The sequence below is a fragment of the Lissotriton vulgaris genome, chromosome 5 (genome assembly GCF_964263255.1).
Source record: "Lissotriton vulgaris chromosome 5, aLisVul1.2, whole genome shotgun sequence".
NCBI lineage: Eukaryota > Metazoa > Chordata > Amphibia > Caudata > Salamandridae > Lissotriton > Lissotriton vulgaris.
The window spans coordinates 4,808,213-4,827,510 of NC_141693.1; the positions used below are offsets into that span (position 1 = coordinate 4,808,213).

The window sequence follows — 19,298 nt, forward strand, 5'->3', positions numbered from 1 at the left end:
GCAAGGAAGATTGTCTTCAGTTCTGGTAATTGATGTGCTTTGTTGCATCTGCTGGCGTCCACAGGCCCCTCACTTTGAGTTCCTCCATGTGAGGGCCCCATCCCTTCAGGGATGCGTCCGTGGTGATGGTCACTGTCGGAGTTGGGAGTGTAAGAGGCTGCCCCCTTGTTAGGTTCTCCAGGGTCCACCATGCCATCTCCTTCTGCACTGCGTGCGTCACCACCACAAGATCCTCCCAACTGCCCGAAGCCTGTGACCATTGTTCCTGCTGCCATTCTTGCATGGGTCTCATGTGGAGCCGCACATTCGGCACTAGGTGGATGCATGATGCCATCATTCCCATGATCTTGCTCGCAGTCCTCACTGTCCGAGCTTGCCCCTTCCGGTATAGGTGAGTTTCCTTGACTAGTGCCTTTGCTCTCTTCTCGCTGGGGAACACTTTGGCCTGTACGGTGTTGATCTCTGCCCCCAGGAAGATCTTCACTTGCTCCGGCTCCATTGATGATTTCTTCCAATGGACGGAGAACCCCAAGTTTATGAGTGTGCTCGTCACTGTATGTGCGTGCTGCTTGCACTTCTGGTACAAGCTTGCTTTCACCAGCCAGTCGTCGAGGTAAGGGTATACGTGTATCCCCTGTCTTCGTAAGTGCACTGCGACTGCCGCGAGGCACTTCGTGAATACCCTCGGTGCTGATTTCAGTCCGAAGGCCAGCATTGTGAACTGGTAGTGGCCTCCTCCGATAGCGAACCTGAGCATATGCTTGTGCTTGTCGTTCATCGGTATGTGTAAGTAGGCGTCCTTGAGGTCTATCGTGACCATGAAGTCTCCGACCTGCAACTGCGGCAGCACCTCCTGCAAGGAGGTCATTTTGAACTTTTGTGTTCTTATGAATTTGTTGAGGAACCTCAGGTCTAGGATGTTTCTCATTTTGTCGTCGACCTTTGGTACTAGGAAGTACGTCGAGTATATTCCCTTGTTCCTTTCCCTGAAGGGAACTCTTTCTATGGCCTTTTTTTGTAGAAGTTCTTGCACTTCTTCCTGAAGTCTCGCCAGCTGTTCTTTTGCTGGTGGCTTCCCCCTTGGTTTCCTGTTTGTTGGTTTTTTCTCCAACTCCAAGCAGTATCCGAATTGAATGATGTTTAGGATCCATTTGTCTGATGTTATTTCTCTCCATTCCTGGAGATAGAACTTTAATCTTCCTCCCACTGGTGTCATGTGGTCGTAGGTCATTAGATTGTCCTGACCCCTTTGTACGCGGTGCCCCCTGGGATCTTTTCTGTGGTCGGGCACCCGGGGGACTGTGAAGTCACTTCGAGGTGGGCTGCTGCCCCCCTCTTCTATTCTGGCCACGTCCATTTCTCCCTCGAAAGGACTGACCCCTTGGTTGGTATTGCCAGGACTGCTTCTGGTGACCTTGCTGAGCCTGCGAGTCTGCCTGGTGCGTCTGCTGGAAGGCCTGGTGCGATGTACCTGGTTGGTTTCCACCTCTTCCGCCGGGCCTCCGTGCCGGGGTGCCTCTTCTGTTGCCTCTGAACTGCAAAGCCCCCATGGATCTTGCAGTCTCGTTATCTTTTTTGAGTTGGCATAGTTTGTCGTCAACCGTTGCTCCGAAAAGTGTTTCGCCGTTGAACGGTGTGTTCAGGATACTGTGTTGCACCTCGGGTTTGAACCCTGAGATCCTGAGCCAGGCGTGTCTCCTCTCCGTGACACCCATCATCATTAGCCTGCTGGCGGTGTCTGCTCCGTCCAGGGCCGCCTTAAGGCAAGAATTTGCCGCGTTCTTCCCTTCTTCTACCAATTTTTCGGCCTTCTGCCTGGCCTCTTGGGGTAGGTCCTTCACCAAGTGCCCCAGTCCCTCCATGATTTGGTACACGTGCCTGTTTAACAGGGCGTTGGAATTAGCCATGCGCCAGTGGGTCGCGGCATTTCGCTCGATCCTTCTCCCCACCAGATCCATCCTCTTGCTCTCCTTATCCGGCGGTGGGCCCGAGGTAGTAGATACGCTCGCCCTCTTCCTAGCTGTGGCCGTGATAATGGAGTCAGCGGAGACCTCGCCTCAAATGTAGGCCGGGTCCTTCGAGGAGTGCTTGTATTTTTTCTCTGTTCTGGGAGTTACTGCCTTGCATGTAGCGGGCTCCTTGAACGCTTCCTTTCCCTGCGCCAAGACGCTCTCGAGCATTGGGAGGAACTGGCTTCTTGTTTGCGTTGGGAGCAAAGTCTCTAGCAGGAAGTCTGCTTTCTGCTTTTCCTCGTCGAGTTTCAACTTGAATGCAGTCGCGGCAGATTGTATCGCCGAGTTGTATGCCCCGATGTCGTCCGGCGGCGAGGGTCTCGAGGGGTACGAGTCGACCGCCTCCTCCGGGCTCTCGGTGTCGACGTCTAGGTAGTCCTCCTCGCGTGGATCAGAGGTGACCGACTCGTCGTCCACTCTACTGCTCTCTTCGCCCTCGTAGCTGTAATCCTCGTAGGGATTCTCTTCAGCTTCCCGGTCGTCGACCATCTCGTCGCTAGGCACATGGTCGTCGACATGTTCCTCTTCCTCCTCGACCAGATCTAGCACGGCGTGCTTGGTCTTGAGTGCGTTCACGATTCCACACATCTCGGCGGCGACCTCCTTCCTTCGCTGCAAGAGGCTCGCCATCTCGGCTTCCAGCCGGCGTCTTTTCCTTTCTACCTCGGCCGCGTTCTCGACTTCGGAACGTTCGGCTCCTCTCTTCTGCGCCTGGCTCGGCGTCGAGATCTTCGGCGTCGACGGCTTGGACGTCGAACTGGATTTCGGGTCCTTGGACGTTGCCGAGGCTTTAGGGTCTTTCTCCCTCGGCGTCGATCGGTCCTTTTCGGCGACGATCTTTGACGCTTTCTGCTGGTCAACAGCCTTCGGCGCCAGGGACTCCTTCTCTGAGGATCCGCCGGGCCTGCTTGTGGTCGCGGACGGCAGATGTCGCTGCGTCGGCGCCTTCGGGCTCTTGGCCTCGAGCTTTCGAGACTCAGGGTCTCTGGTGTTCTTATGGGACGTCGAGTCTCCTACCTTATCAGGTGTCTTCTTGTAATCGGTCTCTACGACCGTGTAGCCGTCGTCTTCTGCGGCAGCATTGTCCTCCTCCTCTGAGGACATCCCCAGCTCGTACAGCGATGGCGTCGGGGATTTTCCTCCGAGGGCGGCGTGTGCTACCCTCTGTCTCTTCCTCACTTGGAGGGTCTTCTGGGCGAAGACGGCGCAGGCGTTGCAGTCCTCGCTTCTGTGTTCTACCGGTAGGCAGAGGTTGCAAACCGGGTGCTGGTCTTTTTGTGCGTACTTCTGTCTGCAGTTCGGGCAGAACTTGAACGGCGTGTTGTCCATCCTCGTGCGTTCAGGCCTCACTGAGCGCGTGGACGTCGACGATCGTCGAAGTTCTCGAGGTTTTCACTTTCTCTCCTCTTCGTCAGTTTTCTGCGAAGTCTTCTCTGGTCTTCTTCTTCCAATATCTTCTCCAACTTCCACTCTTTTCAGTACTTTCTCCAAAAATGTCTGGAGCCCAAACGGGAACGATCCAGACCCGACCACGGAAAAAAGAATCTGAAGATGGCGCCCAAGAGTGGGAGCTTCCGCAGGAAGCATGCCGACGTCACCGGAAATGCGCCCGAGGAGGTGTGACGCCGACGCCCACAAGGGCTACAAAAAACAAAAAAAACAAAAAACAAAGAAAAGACTACGAATCCGGACCCAACCACAAGACCGCGGAATATGCACAGCATAGTGAATCCAGAAAGATTCACGCTGCAAAATTGGGACCATTGTACAGACCACAATGGCAGCTGGGGTACAGTTTAATGGTGAGGGTGTAATTTACGCTGTGTCCAATGTTATTTGTTGCTTGTGAATCAATGAGGGGGCAAAGGCCGATTATAGTAAATTGTAGAGAGGAACTCTATCAATGTAGCGCCAACATTACGACAAGGGCTGCTTCCCTGAATCCTAACTTTTAAGTTACACAGCCTTTGGTCCACGTCTAGGCACGAGAGAGCAGAAGCAGCAGACTATCACCCATAACCACAGGTTCAATCAGATACTGGTCCCTCCAGCTTCTCTCTCAGACACAATGTCGCTATAATGTTGGCCCTTTGACCACTCCATGTCAGACTTCCTTTTATCCTAATCTTATCACTGAAGTTCCACTCGCTGGCTTACAAAGGAGCAAAGTGTTTCTACTTGTGTTGACTAACAAGTGACTGTCTCTCGCTTGGATTTCAGCACATGAAGTCCACATCGGTATCGTCCCTGGATACAGTGGGACTGCCATCTCCAGGCCCGGTGCCCCCTGCACCTCTCCCCACCATGCTGAGCCCACCTGCATCAACCTTTATGAAGGGCCACAGACGGTCAGCTTCCTGCGGCTCTGCTTTCATCTCTCCCTCCACGTCTGAGGTCACCCCGAAGGATGAAAACTCGGAGTGTCTCATCATACGGGTACAGATGGCCCTGGAGAATGGCAACATGTACAAGAGCATCCTGGTAAGTGACCTCATGGCAGGCGCCCCACCATCCTGTCCTGTGATCTCATAACATCCTTTGCCACAACACTCTGGAGTGACCTTTGCATGACTGGTCCCCAAAGTCCTTCATTGCGACTGCAAAAGGCCACGCCCCAAGGGCCACAGAATCTCTGTAGAAACATGCAGGTGGTACTCCTTAATATTCAGGCTCCATAAGACTCTGTGCTGTGCCCCTAAAATTAGCATCTCAACGTTCCATAGAGTGTCCCAATGAAACGTTACTCCATGGTAACATATAAGTACTTATCTGTGAAAGGTGTGACTCAAATAGATGGACTCGCCATAGAACAATGTTTCGGCTTCACCTTGTGCAGGTAGTGCAAGATTGTTTGTCAGTTTGCATCATGATTGCATTTGGTATGTAAGATGTGTTTTTATTTTGTAAATTCAGCAGTGTCAGCCAAACGGTAGCCAAGGAAGAGGTAAACCCAGCAGCAGCCCCTCCTTAAGGGCGGAGGGGCCCGCCTCCTCACTTTTAGTCAACATAAAGAGTTTTGGTCAGGCTAATCGAAGGTCAGCCTGACAGACACTCTTTATTTTTAGGTCAGGCAGCCAGGAGCTAACCATGTGGTAAAAGGCGTCTGGCTGCCTGAGCTGAACTGTGCCGGGCTGAAGATGTCACAGCCCCCTGGGCATGACCTCCGCAGCCTGGCAAAGAACTTCAAGGCCCTCCCCCTCGTGATGAGGGGGCGAGTCACTGATAGCCTCGGACCTGGGTGCTTCAGTTTAAGCCCTGAAGTGCCCCGTCCGAGAGTCCATCAGGGATGCCTCATCACAAAGTGGGGTGGGATGGTGTCACTTACCACATGCCACTTTGGGACGAGGCAGGGACTGCCGCCTTCTCTCATTGGCTGATCTAAGGTTAGCGAATGAGAGGAGGCCTTCTGGAACCACCAAGGCTTATGTCTCCAGGATGCTACAGAAGGTCGGTGTTATGTTTTTTAATGTTTAAAGCATGTGTGTGTGTGTGTATGAATGTATGTGTATTTGTGAGTTTGTGCTGTGAATGGGTGTGTAAGTGCTTGTGAATGCATGGGGATGTGAGCGAGTGAGTATGTAGATGGGTGAGTGTGTGTGCGCCATGTACCCTCTCCCGCTTGAATTATCGGCAGCCACTGGGTAAACCACTGAAGAACCTGCCCTCTATGCCCACACTGTATGCCGGTTCTCCAGAGGAACTGTATGGTTGACCATGTCAAAGATAACAAACCGATCAGGTAGGATCTGCCATTGATGAGTAAGAGCTTGTGGATTTTCTGAAGCACAGCCGTGTCTGTGCTGCAGCCTGATCTAAACCCACCTGTAAGTCATGAAGGACACCTCAAGTTACTGCCCATTGACTTGGTTGCGAAGGATCAGTCCGCGATGGATCAGCCAGAAATGGATCAGCCAGAGATGTGTCAGCCAGAAATGGATCAGCCAGCGATGGATCAGCCAGCGATGGATCAGCCAGCGATGGGTCAGCCAGCGATGGGTCAGCCAGCGATGGGTCAGAAACTGTTAGGATATGTGAATTATTGCAGGCTCACACACACAAAAACCTCCATCAGATAAGAGTCCGCAGATGGTTTCTAGCAGGACCCTGTGCAGATTGTGCGTCTTCAGCATTAGATGGACATCAGATGTGGGGCTCTAGTACCTTCTTCAGTCCAGGTCAACTAAACTCACTGTGGAGGTGCTTGTTGCAAGTCCAGTTAAGCAAAATTGAGCTGCAATTGCTGAGGCTTCCTGCCTCTGGTCTTCACTTGACACTGGAGTACAGAAAGATTGGATAAACAAGATGTTTGTACGGAACATCTGGCAATGCAGAAGAAAGGAACGAATGCCGAGAGACTTTGCGGGCAGGGTCTTGTGTGGTTTCTCCCTTAATGTAATGGAGCTTCAGCAGAGAGGGCTGCAGGGTACCATCATTCAGAATCTGATGTTTCAGTTTAATATTTCTGCCAGTTTGCTATTCTTTGCAGTTGCTGCTAGTCCCATGTAGGCAGCAAATAGATCAAGAGTGCTGGTTCTATCAGCAGACTAACCTTCTAGGTCCTGTCTCAGCTTTGTAGATGTGAACGCGATCCGCCACTAGTGAAGTCAGCTTGTTTCTGAGCACCACTCGAAGACACAGGACATAGTTACTAATATCTCAAGGCGTCCGCTTCATGAAGAAACTTCTCGTACCTGGATCATACCCATGCCACAGGTTTCTGGGGGTCTCCTGAGAATATGGCCCATGGTTCTGGTACCTCTTCTAAAAGGGAAGTTTAACCGTCATGAATCCGTGTGTATGCCCTTAGCCACATTTGCCGTCATGTAGTTAATCGTGATTGTATACTAATTTCTCTTTTCAATATGACCCCCGTATTGATGCATGTACTGGAGGTACGCAACATTTGCATGTCCGGAGCATAGCCTCATTTGTGAGTCTCCTTTGCTCCTTTTGCTCTTTGGTTCTTTTTCAGTTTTCTTTTGTTGTTTTTGTTGGTTGGCGTATTAGTGGTAAGTTCGGTTCATTTATTAGGTTTTTGTGTATTTCGGTTTGAGCGAGCATGGATGCACCTATTGGATGCTCGAGTTCTCGCTGTTCATTTCCGGGTGACCCTCTTGTGGTAACAGTTCAAATATGCAACCTCTTTGAGCTGGTCTTAGTTCTATTTTGAGGATTCCCACGGGGACTACTCCAAACAGAAAGATATTTGCAGTTTCGTTTGATGTGTTGAATCATAATTTGGTGATGATTAATAATTTGCGCTCAGTGAGCGCTTTGGTTACTTCATGTCAGTCGTATGTTTTTGGCGATATGCACTCTGGCTGTCGTTACGGGCACCAGTGAGTTTTTTTTATATATTTATAGATTTATTGGAAGGTTAATGAGAGAATTTTTGATGCGTGGTGAAAACGTGGGGTTTCGATGTGTTCGTATTTCAGTTGAACCATGATTCATGATAGTTACATGTGGACGATTTTGCACGCATGTCACAACATGGTTTCACATTCAATCAACTACACTGTTTTGTGTCTTGTGTCAAATGTATATTTTTTTATATGTTGAAGCATGCCCTGATGAAGGGTCTGTGAGCCGGAATGCGTTGGGTTGTTGTATTGAATAGGAAGAACAATACAACCATACTATCACCGATAGATTATACTAAGAGTGAATATACATACATGAATCAATTGGAAAGCAATGGATGATGACTATTTTTTTTTTCATTAACGCATCTTTAAACCAGTGAGATACAATCTGGTGTGGCACTGATTTAGAAGTGATCCGGCCCAAGAGTGGTATGAAATGCAGTGCGTCTTTGTACTGATATGCATGTTTGTTGCTGTCGCCAAATCTGTCCCCTTTTCTAAACGGCCACGTTCTGGACATGATGAGGCAGCCAATGGTATGAGCTTTGTAAATAATGCTACCTTGGCTGATCCCCGGCGGAACTACAAACAGAGTTCTTCCAGTGATACCACAGCGTCTACTCATAAATCGCACATATAAGGAAATGCTTCTTTTTGTGTGGCCACCCTTTAGTTTTTGTACTGATGCTGCTGGGTTTTCGACTCTGAGAGTGCACTGAGACGGATTACCAGACCTCAGTGCCCTGATCCTAAAATGTATGCTGAATTGGCTGTACCCAATTAGAAATGGCTAACTTACCTGAAAGCCCTTAGTAACTGGTGCCCTACTACCCATGGCATGTAAGTTAGAGGGATACCCCAGGGCGTGCAGCATTGAGTGTTGCAACCTGGAGGTCCCCAGGTAAAACAAGTCCCCCAGTCCTGCACTGCAGTCTGGTAGAGCAGCTGCGCACCGCTAGCCCAGCTTTGTAGTTGAAAGCAATGGCCAAGCCACCATTTCCCCAAAACGTGTAAGTCACCCCTCTGGAAGGGCTAGCAAGCCCTAAAGGCAGGGTGCTACATATGACCCAAGCAGGACATGTACTTTACATGTCCTAACAGTAAAAACACACAGAACCACAGTTTTTACTGTGGAAAGACTTGGTCGCCCAATTGGCGAGTACAGGCAAACTACTGAACGGTGCAACCTAAATGGGCACTCGAAGGTATAAAACAACTCATTACATTAGGCCAGACTTATGTCTCAAGTCGAAATTCATGTAACTACTTGCCGTGTGGAGCCTTAGCAAAGCTGCCACTTTGTTGCCTTTAAAACTCCTGTGCCGTCCCGGGCACACATGGTGCCCGCTCCACGAACTTTCTGCTCTCCTAGAGAGACGTGCCAACAACTCTCAGGAAGGAAAACAATGAGGGACTGCAGGCCATGGAGATGCCACCTCCCTCCGCAGGAAGCCTCTTGGGTGTTAACCCCAAAAGGCAGACTTCAAAGGTGAAGCCACCTTTGAGGGGCAGATGTGTAACACCAGGGGGGAGGCTGCCCCATTGTTGAGGTAGACAGGTTGGCACAGGAAGCAGAGAGGGGAAACCAGTTGCCAAACTGGGTTCCCCAAGGGTGTGTAGCCCTGAGGTGGCCACAACCCGAGGGTGGGCTAGGAAGGTCTGAACACCGAGAGACGGTTCTCGCCATCTTGGGAGTGGGCAGAATGGCATCCTGGGATAGCCAGATGCCACACTCCACAGCAAGTGGGATGGAACTTGGTAGGCCATTGGCTACCAGCTGCTACTGCCCTGAGGGCACTTTCTGAGCCTGAAGAGGGGCCTCCTTGGCACAAAGGCCTCAGATCTCGACCGACTAAGGAGAAGGACCAAAGACTTCTCAGCTGCTCCGAGGGACCAGCAAAGAGAGGCCGCACTGTCAAAGGCTGCACCTGGTGGCTACCACAGAGAGCGTCCCTGCCATGTCCTGCTGATGGAGAAGCGTTCTCAAGAGTCCAGTCAATCCAAGGGCCAGTTGACTGGCCTCCTGTTCGCAGCACATGGACACAGCAGCTGAAGAAGCCTGCTGGGGCAAGTTGGTAGCCAACAGTCTTCAAGCCGCTACCACTGCCCCCGTGCAACACCGTGGACCAAGACGCTACACACAGAGTTCCACCCAAGTTTGCTGAGCCTGGGAGTGGTATCGCAGTGTTGCTGGGACCCTCAAGACCCAGGAAAGATTGGCCTGTGGCCGTGACAACGTGCAACTGGTAGTCCAGGGACTACTGGACTTCGGCCAGACAATTTCTTTGTAGGAAGTCAACTCTGCAACCAGAGCCCCCTCACCATCTTCCTGGACCAAGGATTTCTTGCAGGAAGACCCTCCATCGACCACGTCGCATCCACAGCATCCTTCACCCCTTGCATTTGAACCACTCCGTAGGAATCCGTTCCAATGCAGATAAAGCACCTGGAACTGTTGAAGGACTGATTCTTCAGTGAAGGTAACTGTTCCTGAGGACCTTGCTGGGACCCCTGACTAGCTCCCTGTTGGAGTTGGGCACCCCAAGTACTTCTAACCGACTGCACTGACATTTACCTCAGTTTCCTTTGAAAACGTTTGAAAGTGTCCAATTCATTGTTTTTGCCAAGGCTTGTTCGCTGTTGAAAAAATTGCTTTGATTCTTTGTTACTTGTAAAATCTATATCTCCGGAACACTCCAGTGGATCTTATTCATTCTAGTGTCTAAATTATTATAAAAATAGTCTATTTTTAGGAATATTTTTGTTACCCAACTCAATGATACTCATTTTATCGATCTCGAACGGAGGAAAGATAGAGTGGGCCATCAAGATTCAAACTTGTGGCCATGGGGGTTGCACAAAGAGGGATTCATTAGTCCACTGAGCCAACCGGCCCAGCTTTGCAGACACCTCACGTCATGATGAAAAGGGGTTTGGCCACATGACAACTCAGTTGTAAACAGAGACTCCAGATCTTTAAAATGTATAATTGGTAAGTTTGTTTACTAAGAACTTCCAGTGCATCACCTAAACAAGAAGAGGTGTACAGTACTATATATGACTATTCATTTACAAACCAGTTTTTTAGTTCCAGAATGTATTGCTAGGGGTCTGCGGCCTTTTTCTCTCTGTACAGAGAAGATGCATAGAGCAGTTTGCTGACTGCCAGGGACCCACCGGTTGGTGACTTACGACATGATTTGCTGTGGGTACAATTCACAGTTGACTTTTAAGTGCTGATTTTCGGGAGGCTGAACTAGTTTTGACATGTATGATATTTTGGCTGTTCCTACGCAACCTGATCTTAAAACCATTGAGGGGTCCCTCGCAGCTCGCAGGGCGCCAGAGAAACTATAACAAAGAGCCGGCATAGTATCGCATTGCATAGCGTTTCAGTGGTCACCGCTAGTAAGGGACCGAGACAAGAAAGTTTCAGAGGATCGCGGCGAATTCTGGATCCTGCTTCGATGGTGTAATATTTCCCATTACAAGTGGCTACCGCATCACCATTTCAACCAACCTATATTGCTTATATATAAATACTAGCAGCCCACCCCAGCGTTGCCTGGGGCAGAAGGGGGCTGGGGGCAGCATTTCCAGAATGCAGCAGCGTTGCCTGGGGCAGAAGGGGGCTGGGGGCAACATTTCAGGCTTGGGTACACTCCCGCCCCCGCCCCCGCCCGCCCCGACTTTGCCCAGACCACCTCCCGCCCGCCTCCCCCCTCCCGCCTCACCTTTGCCTTTGCCTTACCCCGCCTTCCCCGACATTGCCCAGACCGCCTCCCGCCTCGCCTTTGCCTTTGCCTTACCTGAGCCGCCGCTCTTCCCCGCGCTCTGGAATTCACCGCCACTCCTTGCTGCTCGTCACCTCTCCTCCCCGCCTGTCATCATCACGCACGTTGCGGACATCGCTAAGTCGCGGCCAGCGCTACGTCACGGCCGGCGCTACTTTTAGGGGACTACTTTGTTTTTAAAGTTTAATTTTTTAATTTACGTTTTATTTTTTGTTTTATGCAGCCTATGTCCATCTACACACCCTGAGGATTACAACATTGTATTGGGTGTGTGGACTGACGCTGTGGTTCCTGAGTTTACCTTTTCCAAAAGGTTTCTGTTCTCTCTTTTTAATAGTAGTATAGATGAGAAATGTATATTGCATGGCTTTAGGTTTATTGTGTGTTCTTAGAGTTCCAAAATGACTACCATGTCTAGCAGTCAGTCTTGACTGCTAGTCCTCCAGACTCAAGTGCCTTAATGTGGAGCTTCGGTATCCACAGAGTGCAGGAGCACTCGAGGACACAGAAAAGGACTGCCCAAGACCCAGAGAAAAAGCCTCACGAAAGCTACCACTAACTCTCTTGGGTGGGACGGATCTTAAGACACGTGCGGGCTCAGCAACAAGGTTCCCGCTTGGGCTGGGCGTCACACAAGCTGAGTTCCTTATTCACCATTGAGATTTTATCTGGGTGGTATTCAATTAATAGGGGAGAAGTGGCAAGTGGCTGCATCTTTTGTTTGTGTGGGTGATTTTGTCCTTTTTGTTGTGATTTTTTGTGCTTGCTTTATGTGTGTGGGCCACTGCGTCCATGTCCCCGTGACCTCTTATGTTTGTTACTTGTATGTTTTATTCCTCTCTTCCCTCCTGTCCTCTATAGATTACCAGTCAGGATAAGACACCGGCAGTGATCACCAAGGTGTTGGAGAAGCACAACCACGACCGCCTCGGAGCCGCCAACTACCAGCTGGTGCAGCTGCTGCCCGAGGAGAAGGGTGAGAGATGGCAGAGGGGAGGTGGCAAAGTGAGAGATAGGGGCATGAGATGATGAGGGGGTGAGAAATGAGGTGGGAATAAAAAACATGAGATGGTGGTAATGGGGATAAGAGAAATGAGGTGTGGAAGTTGCAGAGAGACACAAAAGACACGGGGTGTGGTGAGAGATGAAGAGTTGCAGAAGATGTGAGACATGAGGTGGTGAGCACAAGAAGAGGGATGAGGCAGTGAGGAGGACATACATGACATGATGGATGAAGTTAGAACGAGGAGGGGGACAAGGTGGTGAAAACAATGAGAAACACTGGAATGTTGAGGATGAAAGGAGTGAGTTGCTGAAGAGGATGAGATACACATGGGTATGAGGGAAGGGAGACATGAGGTGAGGGAAGGAGTCCGTAGTATGACCCAGTAATGGGTAACAGATGAACTGAGGTAGAGGTGAGGTGAGATTGATGAAGAGGATGTGAAATGTGTATTGAAGAGACATGGATGAGGGATATGAGGTGAGAAGGTCAAGGGTTGAGGTGATGAGAGGTGAGGGGTGTGTGAGATACAGTGAAGTTGGCCATCATCGGACAAATGGATGGAGATAAGAGGTTGAGTGGAAGACAAGGCTCTGTGGAGGGTGATGGAATCTCCTCTGCCTGAGCCCCTAGCCATGAGAACCCGTCCGCAATGCATCTGTAAGCTCTTCGAACACTGGGGGAAAATTTCGGAGTGAAGGTGTCGACTGCACACCATACAGCAGACTGAGTGTCATAAGAATAATCAGAGGCAAAACTGAAAACAAACAAGTCCATTGCGCTTGCCGAAAGACTGAAGTGCAGTTACTGGGATTACTGCACTTTAAAAAATCGCCACTGCTGGGGCAATTCAAATGTTCGGTCCTCTGAGTGAACAACCTTCCCCTGACCTTTACATTCCACTCTGCAGGAGAGGAAGCAAAATATGATATAACAGCAAAATATTGTAGTAGTGGCTATTACGGTGTAATCAGGACAAACGAGGACGACTATGCTGTGTGTTTGTCAATCTGCGACAACGTAGTAAAGTTTTCTCCTACAATTCTTTGCTTGTTGTGAGATACAAACAGAACAAATATTATAAAAGGACTGGCTGTCCGACAGAGGAACGGCCACCGTTTCTCTTCCTTGTCACACTGACCCCCCCATCCCCTCAATGGAAGATGGCGCCACTGACTCCTCCTCTGTGTATCCCTGATCGGGGAGCTACCTTAAATTCTGGTGATACCCCAGCTCGGATGACTGTGTCTGTTTTGAGTGCCACAGTACTACAAAAGCGCTGAAAATTTCCATCCTTATTTTCCTGGGGCTGGGTATTGAGGGTGTCTGCTGGGATACGCAGAGTGCTTCCTCTTGGTATCACCAGCAGATGACTTCATAGACCCTTTGCTATACCAAATCGGAAGGAGGCTTTGAGCCGCAGATTCCTTACCTTAGAAGACTGAATCTGAAAAAGTTTCTTGAGCTGTGCCCATGCGTGCGGGTAAGTGGCGTTGTTCTGTTCCCCGTGGCATCATCATCCGCGGCGAAAGTGACACACACAATGCCTATATAGGAGCCACACCAGCACGCTGATGTCAGTTCTTTTCTTTCCATGCCAGTCAGCGCAGATGTGGGGAGAGTTACCCCATGTGATTTTTTTACTACCTCTTTTCGACAGTTTGTTGAAGTGTTTTCAGTTTTTTTTATCCTGGTGTGGCAGGATATGTCATCCAAGAAGTCCGGCTTCAAGCACTGCAGGGCCTGTCACCGCTCGATGTTGGTGACAAACCCTCACCTTCTATTGCTCAGGTGCCTTGACCGCAACCAAGGCCTGAAAGCCTACTTTGATTCCCGTACAAAGCGATCCCTCAAGCTCCTGGCAGTTCGACATGCAACACCGTGACCAGAACCAGATTCTGGTAGAGACGGAAGTCCCGGGAGCTGTCGCGGAGTCCAAGAAGCTCATTGCACTCAAAGTCGTGTCATTCGGGTAAGTCCTGCCACCTCGTCCATCAGCCAACGAGACGAGGGAGCGTCACTTGAGACCTGGCTCAAGGTTGAGCTAGAGCGTGAGCTGACTCCATGCCTCCCCAAGTTTCCAGGAGCCAGAGCAAACCCCGGCCAGTTGAAAGTGTTTTATGAGGCTATGCATCTCATATTTGCGTGGCCCATTCCCTTTGGCGCACCTTTGGGCCCCACGGGAGTGAGAGGGGCCCTACTGGATTCACGCCGGCGGCTCCGGTGCCTGTTGGGCCCCAGGGATCCACCGATGGATCAGGATCGGCGCTGGTCATGCCATGTTGACCTTTCCCGGCGTATCCTGAGGCTTATGCCCCAGAACCATCCCTATTTACATCCCCAACTCCGGCACAAAGCCAGAGAGGCGTCGCCCGATGCCGACTCCGGTCCCAACTGGAGCCATGCCTTCCAGGCTGCAGTCTGAGCCCTATTCCTATGGGCTAGGGCTCAGCGGGGGGCGCTGGACTCTGAGGAATACTAGCATTATGACTTCTTGAACATGTATGAGGATCTGGGTGAAGCCAGAGGGCTGGACACGTCTCCAGATACTGGCTTTTTTTCTCCTCCTACCATGGGTACGGAGGAGGGAGCTTTATTCGCCATAGTGGTGCGAAGGACGACGGAGGTCCTGGACCTTAGCTTGTCCTCCGTAGCAGTCAAAACTAATGTTTTGATGGAAGGGCTTCAGCCGGGAGTGTGCCCTTCAGAACCACTTCTCCCATTTAACAAAACACTTCCTGATGTACTGCTTGGACTGCGTCCAAGCCCAACACAGGGTCTCCTGTGAACAGAACAATTGCCCGCCGCCACTGCCCCACTCATGGGAACACAAAATTGCTCACTGAACACTCTAGCAGGGAGAGCTTGGTGTCGAAGCCTCCACTTCACATGCAAATCCTGGCGTATTCCCAACTGCACCGCCGGATCGTGAATCCAAGAGGCTGGACAATTTAGACAAGAAAATGTTTTCTTTCACCAGCCTGCCATTGCAGTCGATAAACACTGCATGCCTTTTGGGCTGCTATTCTCTCACTCTGTAGAATACGTTGCGCATGTGCTGCCTTCGGTCCCGGAGGAGGCACAGACGTGCTCTCCCAGGCTGTTGCCGACTGGAGGGATGCAGCTAAGTTAACCATTACATGAGAACTAGACACCACCGACACACTAGGCAGATCGGTTTTAACAGTGGCCCGGGGGCACCACGCCTGGTTGAGAACTACTGTTTTTTCTGGGGATGTCCAGTCATCATTCATGGTCGTGCCCTTTCTCTTCAGAGACAAGGTGGATTGGGCGCTGGATCGCTTTAAAGTCAGCAAGGCTACGCCCATGTACTTGGGCCTTTCCATGGCCTCTCGTCATCCTGAACCTGCCTTTCACTCCTTTTGTGGTCAAGAAAGGCGCAAACAGCCACATCTTTACCCACCCTGGCACCACGGCGCACAAACATTCCAGCCTGTGCATGGCCGTGGACGCGATACCTACTGGTTGGGTAGCCAGCAGTCAGGTTTAGTCCATGGGCATCAGCAGCCTCGAAACCCTCCTCGTCTGCCTGTTTATCATCATGAGCAGGATTCGCCATCATCTACTTCACTGGCAGTCCATAACATTGGACAGGTGGGTTATGCAGATTGTCTGAAGGGGCTACTCCCTCACCCTTCGAGACTTCCTCTCCCGACATGCCACCTACTTACAACAGGCTGATGGAGGACCACCTATCCCTTCTCCACCAGGAAGTGGCAGCTCTTTTGGCCAAAGGATCCATAGAGAGATTGCAGATGCCAGAAGTAGGTCATGGTTGCTGTTTCCTCTACTTTCTGATGCCCAAGGATGGAAGCCTTCGTCCTATCCTCGACCTGCGCTCTCTCAATTTCTTCCTCAAGAAGAGAAAGTTCATAATGCTCCTACTCGCTAAGTCCTATCTGCCCTGCACCCAGGTGACTGGATGGTAGAGGTGGACTTGCAGGCCTCATATTTCCACATTCCTGTCCTGCTTGCCCATAGGCATCATCTGTGGTTCACGGTGGGCCGGGGGCACTTTCAGTTCACTGTGCTCCTCTTTGGCCTTACCAGCGCCCCTCAGGTGTTCACTAAGGTGATGGCGGTGATTGCAGCTGATCTGCGGAGATCAGAGGTGACGACTGGCTATTGAAGTTGGGCTCGCCCGACGCTGTCATCCTCCACCTCCAGACTACAGCAGACCTCCTGAATTAAACTGGGGTTCACTATCAACGTGCCAAAGTCACACCGGACTCCCTCTCAGACACCCACTCAGAGCTATTCTGGACACAGTGCAGTTTCAGGCCTTTCCTCCAGAACTGCGAGTCCAGGATATTCAGGCTATACCGATGCTTCAGCCTCTGTTCTGGATTTCGGTGAGACTGACTCTGTGCCTGCTGGGCCTCATGGCCTCCTGCATCCTACTTGTGACACATGTCCGTTAGCATACACAGGCTCTGCAATGGGACCTGAAGTTCTAGTGGGTGCAGCATCAGGGGAATCTCTCTGATGTGGTCCTAATCTCAGAGGGAACTGCACAGGACCTCCAGTGGTGGATTACAAACTGCGATGAGGTCAGAGGCAGACCCCTCACCCTTCCCCAACCAGATCTGACATTAGTGACAGATGCGTCACTCCTGTGATGGGGTGGCCATCTGGGAGATGTGGAGATCAGAGGACTCTGGTCTTCAGGGGAATCCGGAGTCCACATCAACCTGCTGGAGCTCTGAGCGATCCAATTCGCATTGAAAGCCTTTCTACCCTTCTTCCAGGAAAGGCTAGTGCAAGTGTTCACAAACCACACCACTGCCAGGTGGTACTGCAACAAGCAGGGCGGGTTGGTGTCATGGAACTTTTGTCGAGAGGCCCTGCATCTCTAGGCATGGCTGAAACAGCAGCACATATCACTGGTGTTTCAACATCTAGGGGGCTTTCTGAACGCCAGAGTGAACAAACTCAGCCGCAGATGCCTTGTGGATCACGAATGGCGTTTTCATCCAAAGGTGATGTACCAATTGTATAACAAAACTTGAGGAGGCCCCCCCCTGCAAAGTGCATGGAGGGGGACCCCCATCCTCTGGACCCACTCAGGAGCTCTAAGGCCTGCCCATGTACTGTACTCGGCAAGGCCCTCCTGGAGCCCGCCCCCCCTGCACTGCAGGGGTTACTGTTACGCCAATGTGGTGTATGATCTCTTTCAGCAGTGGGGAAAGCCTTGGTCAGATCTGTTTACCACTGACGAGAATACGTTGTCAGCAGTTCTGCGTGATGGAGTTTCCAAGGTGGCTGTTGTTTGGAGACACTTTTCATCTTGAGTGAAGCTCAGGCCTCCTGAAGGCCTTTCTGCCCATACCACTCCTATCCAGAGTTCACAAAAAGATCAGGAACAACTGCCTCCACGTCATGTATGTGTCTCCAGACTGGGCGCGGAGTTTGTTATATCGAGCTGTTGAGTATGACCATTTGTCCTCCGATCAGGCCACCCCTTCGGGAGGATCTTCTGTCGCAGCAGCAGGAGAAGGTTCTCCACTCGAACCTGTCAACACTAAACCTTCTTGCGTGGAGATTGAGCAGCGACCTTCCTCCCAAAGTCTGTAATGTTATTTTGGCAGCCAGGCATTCCTCCACCAAGACGGTTTACACCTACAGTTGAAGAAAATTTGCAGGATGGTGTACAGAAAGACAAATCGATCCCCTTTCTCAGGTTCTGCTTTTAATCCTTTCCCAGCAGGGCTCTGGTTTGGGCACTCGGAAGGGCTATCTCAACGCCATGTCAGCTTTACGGCAGTTGCCCTATCAGCCTTCCCACATCGAATCCCCTATTGTAAATTGGCTTCTGAAAGCTTTACATTTGTTTCCATCTTCTCCCTTCATTATACCCCAAGGGATCTCAATCTTGTCCCCACTCTCCTTCTGTGTGAGCCCTTTCACAATTGCCCAGTCAGGCTCCTTACCCTCAAGACAGCCTTTCTCGTGGCTATAACATCTGGCCGGAGGGTCAGTGAGCTTCAGGTCTTGTCCAAGCCTCCTTATCTGAACATCTACCCAGACAAATTGGTGTTTCGTACAAGAGCTTCCTTTCTCCCGAAAGTGGTTACTCGGTTGCACGCAAGCCAATCCATTACTCTGCCTACTTTTTATGCTCCGTCTCATCCCTCCAAAGAAGAGGAGTGACTTCAATGTCTGGACCAAAAAAGAGTGCGTTGTTCTGCCTTGATGTCACACGAGAGTTCCGGGTGGGCGTCCTACTCTTCATGGGGTATATCAGAGCAAAGAAAGGAGAGGCTATCTCACAATGGATTGTGCTGTGTATTAAAATCTGCTACGCATTAGATAAGAAGCAACCCCCTGAGGGGTTGCGTGTTTATTCCACCAGAACTAAAGCTGCAACCACTGTGTTAGCATGTGGACTTCTGGTCCTGGGCGTCTGCCGGCGGCACTGTGGGCTTCTCTGCACAGGTTTACCAAGCACTAATGCCTACACAGTCAGGTCTGTAGGGATGGGCATATTGCCTGTTTGGTCCTGCAGGACTTTCCCGTGTGCAATTGGTCCACAGACCCACCTCCAGGGAGGTATTACTTGTGTATTCAAAGTTAAGGAATCTGCAGCTAGAAATCTCTATCCGATGTTCAAGTTAATTAACTTTGGTAACTCCTTATCCGGTAACTCCTTATCTGGTAGAGACTATCTAGCCGCAGATTCCTTACCAACCCACCCATCCTTCACGCTCCAAAACAGATTTCTTGGAACAGGGTATTTCAGGGCCCTAGTATTCCACACCAGTGGTCCGTGTTCTTCGTGGCTCCGTGCTTCTGACTTAGAAAGTCTAGAAAAGTAACTGACGTCAGAGCGCTGGGTTGGCGCCTATATAAGCACTAAGCACTTCACTTCTGGCTCTGATGATGCCTTGCGGAGCTGAATGACGCCACCTACTGGCGCGCAGAGGTACAGCTCAATAAAAAAATATCCGAATCCAGTCTGGTGCCTGGGGATAATTCTAAGGTAAGGAATCTGTGGCTAGAGTTTCTACCAGGTAAGGCGTTACTGAAAGTTAGTAACTTGTTCTACCGGTACATATACAAATCACATATAGGACTTCCCTAGTGATTGCCCTGCACCTATTTC

General features: G+C 50.6%; 1 protein-coding gene across 5 annotated transcripts in view; it reads left to right on the plus strand.

Moving 5' to 3' along the window:
- The window catches only part of RGL2 (ral guanine nucleotide dissociation stimulator like 2), a 246,205-nt gene that overhangs the window by 218,890 nt on the left and 8,017 nt on the right, over nt 1-19,298 (plus strand). For all 5 annotated transcript variants that reach the window (XR_015295831.1, XM_086920620.1, XM_086920618.1 and 2 more), the window contains exons 16-17: nt 4,233-4,493; nt 12,034-12,148. Coding sequence is in view for 4 of the 5 variants with exons in the window: in XM_086920620.1 (XP_086776746.1) it covers nt 4,233-4,493; nt 12,034-12,148 (376 nt within the window). In the remaining variant the exon portion in view is untranslated. The remainder of the gene's footprint in view (nt 1-4,232; nt 4,494-12,033; nt 12,149-19,298) is intronic.